Here is a 10,431-nt window from a genome sequence, read left to right on the forward strand (position 1 = left end):
TCCATTTGGGTACATAAATGTATGTATTCAGAAAAAAACTGGCAGCCTGCATGTTGTATGAACCTTTTTCCATGTAAGTCTCAGGTCAAGCTACACTCAAAAGTTATGTTCACCCAGTATGTTGCTCAGGAGTGTGAAAAATCCACATCCCCTGAGCAATATAGGGAAGCCAGCCTAATCTATAGTGTAGACAGCACTAGGTTGACAGAAGAATTCTTCCGTGGACCTAGTTACCTCCTCTCAGGAAGGTAGATTAACTATACCAATGGGATAACCCCTCCCCTCACTGTAGGTAGTGTCTACACTGAACCACTACAGCAGCACCTATGTTGCGTTTCAAGTGTTGACAAGCCCTTAGGCTTAGCATGCGTGAGCAACTTTGAGACATTTTCTTTTGAAACACATTGACATTTTCCAGCATGAATAAAAGAAAAGCTTTTATGTGTGCACACTTAACTCAACAGTAATTTAAGGACCAGTCCCATACTCATAGAAGTCAATAAAGTTTTGCTGCTAACATCAATGGAAGCAAGATTAAGTCGGTAATACATAAATGTAAGTAAAATTCCAAATGGAAAGATGCATATTGCTAAGCAGCCTCTACATGCTTTCTTCACCTTTTCCAAACTTGAAAATATTTTAAATTTATGAATGGGTTTTCTTAGCTTTAGGCCTGGTATTCCATACAAGTTTGTACTGAGGTGTCTATGCTACATAGCTAGTACATACAGTAGATCATTTTCATTGTACTAGAATTACCAAGCCCTATAAGCAACCTCTGAAAAGGTCCTTCTTGAGCAAATGATTATGTAGCTTATATTAAAATACACAGTGGGCCTGATTCACAGCAACATTCTTCCAATTTTACATCAGAGTTACACTGACATTAAACTGGAATAACACTATCAGGAATCAGGCCCATTGTGTCTTTTAATACAATCAGAGAGATATATAGTATATCCCAGAAGAAGAATGTGTTTATTTTGTCTCTGTTATTAATAGGGGTCTTGTCTGTTCAGGCAATTAGCATTGAAGCAAACCAATAATAGTTGCAGTGATAATAAAATGTTTTTTATTGTCTGCGTATTTCGTAAGTTACATTCATTTTGAAAAAATAGTAAACTGTCTTCAGATCTACTTTATATATAAGGAATGCGCTCATCAGCAAAGTTATACACAACCAAATGTAGAATAAACTTACTGCTATGACTTTAGCACATCAAACATTAAGGGGTAGCTTTTTTTCCCTTCTCCTTCTGTGTGCTTTGGCAACTTCGGATTCAAAAGTGTTCACCATTAAAAATAAAGTCAATATTACTGGCTTTAACTTAATGAAAACATTCAAAATGGAGGAGGACAAAAATAAGGTTCTATGAAAGATCCAATAATTTTAAATGCCTTTTTATTTATTTAAGTTGGTGAATTGTTAGAAAAGCATATATTTTTGTACAGATCCTACCCCCAACACAGTTTGAACATACTGAATACAGTTCCTTTCTATGGTCTTTTGTATTTATTTATTAAGTTGTCTGCAAATGTATCCATTGCATCATGCAATTTTACCTGAAGTGTTACCATAGTTAAAATAAGCCAGTTAATCAGTAATTTGGTGCTGTCTTCTGGTGTGCATTCCTCTTTTTCAAATGCATTTATTGAAGTAAAGGATTTACATCATATGAAATCACAGGGTTTTCATGAGTTAGACTAGCATACATATGTACAGCTTTAGGTAGAGATCGCTAAAGTAATATTTACAGTGTAAACATCAACTTTTATTATATCAGAAACAAATATATCACAACTGTCACTTCACAACATATTTGTTTTGGTTTGAATACTGAAGTCATTTCTTTGAAATACTATGTGGAACTCAAAAAATAGTTTGTTCTTGTCATAGATTTTACCAGCTCTCCTTCAGAGACTCTGAAAAACAAGAAGAATGTGTGTTTCAAAATCAATGTTACAAGTGACTGCAATATCAGATAACTTTATCTAAAGTGTATACAACCTACCCAAATCCTTCAAACACCAACTACTGGGTGCAAGTGTCCCTACTGGGAGTAGCAACTTTGATATCTATGGAACTCCTATTCATGGCAATAAGCACTCTGCCTGGTAGGAAGTGTTTGTAGAATCAAGCCCAACTAACAAGAATGTTGTTGAATAGCATCATACAAGGCAAGAGGGATGATACTGAAAGCAGTTGTATCCTTGGAGTGAATAAGTGCAGATTACCAAGCTGACATGGCACCAATGGATACTGATAGAATAATGGACAACACTGACCAGATTCTCCCTCTTCAGGGAAATCTGTAGTCCCCTAATCTGGGAGGAGGGAAGGAAGGAACAAATTTAAGAATTGCCAGGATCAGATCAATGGTCTAGTCCAATATCCTGTCTCTGACTGTGGCCAGCACCAGATATTATAGAAGAAGGTGTAAGAAACCTTGCAGGAGGAAATGATGGAATAACCTTCCCACAAGGAACATTTCTTCCTAAACCCATCATTTAGAAGTTGTCTTATACCCTGAAGTGTGATCTTTTGGATTTTTGCTTATGTTTGGAAAAATGCATTTTCTTCTATTATCTGAAGGAAATGAAAAACTGAAGAAAAACATTTTCTTACTCGTATAAGGCTAGAGCATTCATCAAATGCTAGGATAGGTTAAATAATTACTTTTTGTTTATTTGTAGTCCATTTTTTGCCCAACTGCATCAACAGCACCACTGATATGAAAAATCCTCTAACAGAGCTTAATATATTTTCAAGAATATCAGGCCTGATTCACCACTGTTAGCACTCCAATGTAAGGTCCGTGTAATACATTGAAATCTATGAAGTAGAGTAACACAGTTGTGAATGAGGTGCATTGTCTCCAAAGATTCTGACACAGCTAAATAGGAAGTAGTAACACAGATATTAAGTAGTAACACAGATATTAAGCATATCAGAACAGAGGAAAAAAGGATCTTCCCCACTTGATACACAGTTTCAGATAGGAATCAGCTGTCACATAGGTTGAGGGTGGTGGTGCACATGATTCTCATTCTACAGTTTTAGGGGGAGCTTGGATTTCAATTAGAAAGAATGATGTAAGGCAGAAAGTGGGGATGGAACTTTATTTTTTAATTAAAGAAAACCAGTGAATTTATTCTCAGAAGCTAGAATATTCTTCCTAATTAAAAATAAGTCAATTATGCTTTTTTTCCTCAGTGCATGTGGTTTGAAACACCCAAGTGAGCTAGGTGCATTACCAACAGTGTCAGACTGTTCATTTAATTAGGAAGTTAGAGTGAAAGTAATCATGGGGATCATTTAATTAATCTTATTAAAGAGGTCATTACACTGAGACACATTCCCTGTAGACATATAAAATATATAATGGAACGTGGCTCATGCCAGAGGGGTGCACTTTACAGAGAGGCCATCTTTTGTGTAGGATTACTATCTTAAGGGTGGGGTGACTACTGCTGAACTGGAAGGGTAAAAGTAAATTTGGACCTACCAATGGGAGGCGGTTCAGCAGCTCATCTACTGTAACATCATCAGAGGTTTCGGAAAAGGAGGGTTCAAGCAATTCTGCTTCATCTCGAAGGCTGGCAGGGTTTAGCTCTTCTTGGCTGTTGCAGATGAGAAACATGGATTTTGTTGCACTCAGAAAAATAAGACAGAACTAATCATAGTAACTTTCTGTTTCATTAAACTTTATTAAACAATTTTTTAATTCAGTGAAGTAGCGTGTCTAGCACTTCCTTAGATAACAGCAAATTTCAAACATTGTGCATTTTCATTGTAAAATTGTTACCTAGCAATACCACAGGATAGCAAGTCCTGTGCATAAGCCCTAGCTCTTTAGTTCTTCCTTTACTAGGATGTTTGTTCTAAATAAAAGCACTTTAAGAATATTTCAATAGCATTTTCCTTTATTTTAAGACTCCCAAATTCTCTGTGTTATTCTTGTTCTTTCATTCTAATTTGACTGTGAAGTGTGCTGTAAATAAATCACTAGGAGAAAATGTTACTAATACTTGTCTATATATTAAGATTACATTCCAAGATCATTAATGTTCATTGTATTTTATTTTATTAATACCTTCTTTTTCCAGTTAAAACTGAGTTTAAATATTTCTTCACGGCCATTTGCTTTCTAAATCGGCTGTAGTTGTCAGTGAAGACGGCATCAGAGTGACGTTTGACGGGCATCTGTTCGTCCATGAGGTTGTTGCTATGTAAAAACAAAAACAGTGGAAATTATCACAAATACATTCAACTAGAAAAGATAAAGACTTTGAACTATATGCAGTAAGTCTTTCAATTGCTGACTAGCTGAGTAAAACATTCATTTCCATTCCAATTTTCTTTTACTACTTCAAAAGTCACTCTGATCATATGGGTAATATCCTGAAATTTTTATTCAGTCTTCACTTAGGCAAATCTGTTGACTTCCTCCCATCTCAGTGTAATTAGAATTCACATTGATGTCTCTGGAAGTTTTGTATGAGCAAGTGTTGAGCACAGACTTTTTAGGATTTGGCCCATTCTGTTTTCTAATCATTAAAATCACAAACCCTTATGTGCCAATTCTTGTAACTTAAGAAACCCTTTTAAACAAACTGAAATCATCCTGATTTACACTAGAAATATATTTTAGTAAATTATCAAATTATATAGGCTGTCCGAAATATAAGGAACCTCTTAAAGGGCCTAGTCTTGTTCCCATTAAAGTCAGTGGTAATTTTGCTTATGACTTCAACAGGAGCAGGCTCCAAGTATTACAGTATGTTTATATATAGCTTTAAAATGTTTGCTTTGGGCAGTAGTGTAGTCAAGAGTAAACATAGGTATATGGAGTTTACCCACTTCTCATTTGAGGAATAAGGAGTTTAGGTTAGTTTACCCACTTCTTTTTTTTTTCTTTTTTTTTTAACCACTGGCTTTAAGTAAATTTCAAAGGAAAAATAGCACTTTGGGAAAGCCAAAGTTGAAGTCAGAAGTTTCCTGCCTCATAGTTTAGAGGCAGATCTTCACATGGTGTAATCTGCCATAACTCTACTGAAGGAACTACACGGTTTTACACCAGCTGAGAATCCAGTCCTTTGTATTTAGGGACAAAGTAGCCTGGGTAGAAATAAGTGCAAATTCAGTGCCCAATTTCTAATCACCTACTGGGCATGTAAAATAGGCATTTATGCACCTAAGTGTAAGTTTGAATGTCAAAGTGTAGGATTTGCATGGCCTGCAAAGGGAAAAATATTAAAAAATTAGCCCAATAGTTGTCATATTACTGACAGCATTTATCATTAGTCTGAACAGCATACAGTCTGATTTTTTCAGAAGTGTGTTTAATGTGTGATGTGACTCCTCTCAGGCATTACAATATAATTCAAAAAGTCACTTTTGAACAAAAAATACAATACATATAATACAAATAAATAATACTGTATTAATGTTAATGAATTATATTTAATTACTTAGCTCTTATATCTGAAGATCTCAAAAAAATTTAAAAAGATGGTAAATATCATTGCCCCAATTTACAGATTGGGAAACTTGTGCACGAAATGGTAAGTGAAGCAAGCAGAATAAAAGCTCTATTTAAGTGTAACCTCACCTAACCCGTTTTCCAATAAGTGATTCCAGATATCTCCTTGCAGAAAGTTGACCCAAAAGTTTGCTGTAGCCACTGGTGAAAAGTCCATCAGCATGTCTTGCATTCCTAATATAGATGAAAAAATAACTCCATAATAAAATCTGGGCTCCCTATATTACAAGTAAATACAGTTTTTATTTTCAATTTCATAAGCACTTCTTTTGAAAATCATTATCATTGCTTTGATTTATTAAATAAAACATTTTTTTTAATTTCCAAATGATTTAGTACTACTTTCCAGCCCTTTCAGTGCTATAATGACAATGAACTCCAGAAAACTTTGCAAACAAACATGCATTCTATGCTCCCTTTTAATACTCAATTTTTTCTTTCAAATGTCTTAAGCAGTTTGAAAAGTTCATTTAAATAAATGCAGGAAAAGCACTTTTTACCTTGGTATCATTTGAGCAATGCATCAAAATTTATATTTATGGCAACAAAAATTCTCACCTATCCATAGCTCTGGACATGTCAAGATAGAATTTGTCATTTTCTGGTAGTGCATTTTGCAAAATGTCAGTTTCAGGTTTCAATGAACCTTGGGCTTGATCAGGTTCACTTGCTCCATCAAATGACATTCTGTTTCCCAACCTACTGAAGAAGAAAATCTCGTAAAGTATTGCAAAATGAGGATATTTAATACTGTCTCTTTCAATACAATTTGCATGCAGCCTCATATGTGTCAAACAATATACATGTATCTAATGCCCAAGACATTTTAAAGCAAACTGGATAAAGCACAAGAAAATACTCTGCAAGTAATAATCCTTCATTGGCAAGATGATAGAGTACCTGGTGTAATAGATTTTCTCCATCTTTAACCATATATTTATATGAATCTACATATTGGGTCAGCATTCACATTTTTATAATTTTATCATTACAAATAATTGACTTAAGGGAATACCATGCAATCCATGGTCATTATAATTACTTGCAAATGGCAATTGTAAAATTTTTAATGGCAACCATTGCAATATACAGGAATATGTATAGGATATAAACTACAGATTAAATTAACTTCTGTGTAAAGGGCCAGAAGATCTATGTGCCATTTAAGTTCCAGTCAAGACCTTAAAATGGTGCGTAAGTGGAACTAAATGGTTCTTAGGCCTTTGTTCAGGTTCTCTGAAGAGGGATGAATTTTACCATATAAGATATAAACATGTAGCTATATACTGATTTTTATTGTCTTTTAAGACTGATTTGCTAGTAATTCATCAGAATATCTCACTGCTAATAATTAATGTGTTTTTCATCATAACCATAATTCTGTTAAAGTAGTGTTAATATCCCAAACATTGACCGATCAACAAATAAACTAACAAAATGTTTATGTTGCCCACTCCCACAGTTTGATGCATGATCTCATGAATTATTAAGGATAGCATGACGATGTTGCAATGGTATGGCAGCAGACATTCCTTCTGGTCACTCTTGTATTCTATGGAAAATGATAGCTTCCTGTCAGAGTGGTAGATGCAGCATGTGATGATGTAGCAAATCACACACTGAGGTTGGGAAGAGATTTCATGCTAACATTGTAGGCATACACTCCCTGTGGACAAATTATACCTATTGGAGTAAGACATGCAGGATTTAGCTCTTATAAGTATTCATTCAGCTACAGATATTTTATGAACCGAGTACAATTACTGTTGTGTGAAATAAACCAACCCAAGTGGATAATTTTAAAATTACATAACTATAGTTATATTAATTTGTTCTTTTCAGCATGTACATTTGTTTCAATTTAATACTGAAAAAGACATTGTAACATTTGACTCTACCTTATCTAAACAACAACAACAACAACAAAAATTCAAAATATCAAACTTCAATGTGTTCTTTATGCCAAAGCTATGAATAGATGTAGGCAAATCACTTTCTCACAATCTACTGTAATACAGTCTGCAGCCATAATTTGAGGCACATTGAATCTGTTTCTTCTCTTAAGCATGCTATATATTTGAAAAGAATTACAGGATACCAGTCCAGCTATAATGCTAGGGTTGAGGTGAAATGTAGGTTTTGCCATAAGAAGAGCTGATACTTACTATTTGTGATAGGCCAATGCAACCCCAGAAACACAATTCAGCATGTTTACTTTACTATTTGTCATATTCTTCATGTAAATAGTAATAATTACTAAAGGGCTATTAGAGTGGAAATGGTACTTAGAACCTTTAAAATAAGAAGTCATTTAATTGCTATCCACCAGTGGTGTTGGCACTGGCTGAATGAAAGGATCACGTCACTTCCTGGTGTTCTTGGGGAACAGATGGAGAAGGGATCGCCACTTCTTAAAACCCTTTTAACGGTTTACGTTATTTACAGAGAGGGGAGGTAGACCAGCCCATACCATCCATGCTACTGCCAAAAGGGGAAATCTTAACTGACGCTATTGCAAAGATTACCAGCGTAACCAATCATTATTAGTCCCTTCCTGTAATGTTGATGTGAGAATGTAATAGATGAGCCTTTCAGCTAAGTTTGCTAAAGAGGCATGTATTCAAGCCTTGGATTGGAGTTTCCAAGATAACAAGTACACTAGGACGCTGCTGATGCTAACTTAAGTAGACCGTTTGCTGCAATATCGCCTTTCGCAGATCGTGTTGTGTCATTAGCGAGCAGCCGGGTGCTTTAGCTCGAGGTCTCATGAGTCGGAACAGCACTTACCTCATAGCTGAATATGTCCCCAAAGGAGGTAATGCCAGTGCTGGCGAGCAGAGAACACTGAAGAGTGTGAAGGACAGAAGAAGCTGGGAGCTGCTTCTATGTTCCATCATGCTGGACCTGAGTTAATGAATAGGAGACAATAATTACCTCCTATCGGCACGGGTTTACGACTGCATAGACAGAGGGCCATTGATGCTTTTGTCGCTGTCTGAAGGAAAGGGGGCGGAAGGTTTTGGATCCCACGTGGAAAAGTAAGGATCCCTGCTGCGGGCTACACCTCATCCCTCAAATATGGCATGCCCAGGTACTGCTGTTAAAATTTGCTGCGAGCTGTATCTTTTGCTTTTGCTTTAGAAGTCGGGGGGCACTCGCTCGGTAATACAGATCTGGTTGACAATAAACTATTTTTTCTAAATCACCTGGAAGGAAACTATTGCTTCTGCTTTGTAATTCCTAGTATCTGATGAAGGCCGAAGGTAGGGAGAAGGTGAAAGGGAGAAGTTCTGTCCAAAACGTAAACCTCCTTGAAACTCAGACATTAGTGAAAAATAAACCCGTTTGAATTTGAAGAATGAAGAAATAATGTGAATTAACATTGTGCATCCTCTATGTTGTGCTCCGCTGGGGAAGCCACGTACACTTACTTCTCTTCAGTAGTTTAATAACTTAAATCTGATTAAATAAAGAATGATGGTTCTCATGCTGCACTGTACAATACTGCCGTAGAAAGCGGAACAGCACCTTGTTTCAAGCAACCAAAAGGCAGGAGCAGCAGTGAGGAATTTGAGTTGAACATTCTAAACATGAATGTTCATGTTCACTCAAAACCAGCCTGCATCCCTTTGAGCTCGAAACAGAGACTTCAAGTGGAAACTTTTTGTAGAGTACCAACACCTCTTCTAGTTCCCCCCCACACACACACCCCACACACCCCAGGCAGGAAAGAAAAGTGCAGGTAAAGCGAGAAAACAAAGATCGGCTTGATTTGGTTAATTCAGTGAATTTAAATTGAGGATGTAAAATAATAAAAGCGCTAAGAGGAAGCACAAGTAACCAATGCGTGATAACTATCCATAAGGGAGAAATCGGCACTCAAGGAGGGGCAGCTAACATGCAGCAGTAAGGAGAAGTAAAAGGGAAGGCGCTCCCTCACCGAGCAAAGCAAAAACACCCTAAACTGGTTAATCTGAGCTAAAATCCATAGGAATTGATCAAGGATTAAGAAGGAGAAGGTAGCGTCAGAGAAGGCAAGACTGTTCTATACATTCCCATTTGCTGGTTGGTCAGCAACTTTTTAGCGTTAAGACTGTTTGCATTGCTCTTATAATCGGGGGGTCCTTTCTTCTCTCTACTCGCTAGGAAGTTCCAGTGGGCTTATTGAGACCAGGGCTAGCTGGCGGTACTCACGAGGCAGGGAGAGGGTCCTTTCTCCTGGGAAGTCCGCCCGGCGCTGGGAGGTCTCCTAGGTGCTGAATTCCTCGGCTGCTCGATCCGCACTCTGTCCCGGGTACTGAAGGGGAATGTGTAGGGGCTGGGTCCGTGTGGCCGGGGCTGCTGTTTCGGTGGTGTTCCCCAGCCCTCCTCCTTAGGCTGATGCCGTCTCTCCCCTTCAGTAGCACTCTGCCCAGCCCTCCAAACCGCCTCGTTTTATAGGGTTTATACATAGGACCACGTTTCTGCTTCAGAAAAAGCAATCACGTTACTTGGGAGACGTCACTATTCCCAAGGGGATGAATGGAAGTCCGTGATCGCTTTGTTCAGGATGCTCTGAGCCGGGGAAGAAGTTCATATTTAATTCATGAGCAGCCTGCGTACCCTATTTTTATTGATTTATATTAATGAATGGCTTATCCAGTGAGTAAGACTTGGCTGACAACATAATTCAGCTTAAAACAACAGATGATAGTTGGGCAGGTCCTGCCACTTTGTGCTGCAACCGGGAGCCCCGTTGTATGTTTAGCCTGTATATGATTAACCGGGAACTGTTAGCAGCCTGGTTCTCCTTCTGTACATTAAAGACAATGAGGGATGGGGGAGAGAGAGAAAACATGTGGGCAGCAGCTGAACGTATGGCCAAGCATGAGTTCTGAGCAGAGCTTCT

The 10,431-nt window shown here is 37.4% G+C and overlaps 1 protein-coding gene across 2 annotated transcripts; it reads right to left on the reverse strand.

Moving 5' to 3' along the window:
* Positions 1–1,052: 1,052 nt before the first annotated feature.
* VIP (vasoactive intestinal peptide) lies at positions 1,053–10,214 on the reverse strand. 2 transcript variants are annotated; one of them, XM_034765379.1, is made up of 7 exons: positions 9,738–10,214; positions 8,331–8,447; positions 6,102–6,245; positions 5,613–5,717; positions 4,095–4,226; positions 3,507–3,621; positions 1,053–1,923 (listed from the first exon to the last, which is right to left on the reverse strand). In XM_034765379.1, the coding sequence occupies exons 1-7, from the start codon at positions 9,992–9,994 to the stop codon at positions 1,915–1,917; spliced, it is 879 nt and encodes a 292-aa protein (XP_034621270.1). In that variant the 5' UTR covers positions 9,995–10,214; the 3' UTR covers positions 1,053–1,914. The 2 variants fall into 2 exon arrangements, with proteins under 2 accessions (XP_034621270.1, XP_034621271.1); XM_034765380.1 differs by having other exon boundaries at positions 6,102–6,242; positions 9,738–10,197.
* Positions 10,215–10,431: the final 217 nt, after the last annotated feature.

The sequence above is a fragment of the Trachemys scripta genome, chromosome 3 (genome assembly GCF_013100865.1).
Source record: "Trachemys scripta elegans isolate TJP31775 chromosome 3, CAS_Tse_1.0, whole genome shotgun sequence".
In the NCBI taxonomy this organism is placed as follows: Eukaryota; Metazoa; Chordata; order Testudines; family Emydidae; genus Trachemys; species Trachemys scripta.

What these genes read in the sequence shown, in the direction of transcription:
- VIP (XM_034765379.1), bottom strand. Translation starts at nt 9,994, where the DNA reads ATGTATAAACCCTATAAAACGAGGCGGTTTGGAGGGCTGGGCAGAGTG. An exon ending in GGGACATATTCAGCTATGAG is followed by an intron (nt 6,246 to 8,330) that starts GTAAGTGCTGTT and finishes TTTCTTCTTCAG; the next exon opens with TAGGTTGGGAAACAGAATGT. An exon ending in CTTATTGGAAAACGGGTTAG is followed by an intron (nt 4,227 to 5,612) that starts GTGAGGTTACAC and finishes GTTTTTACATAG; the next exon opens with CAACAACCTCATGGACGAAC.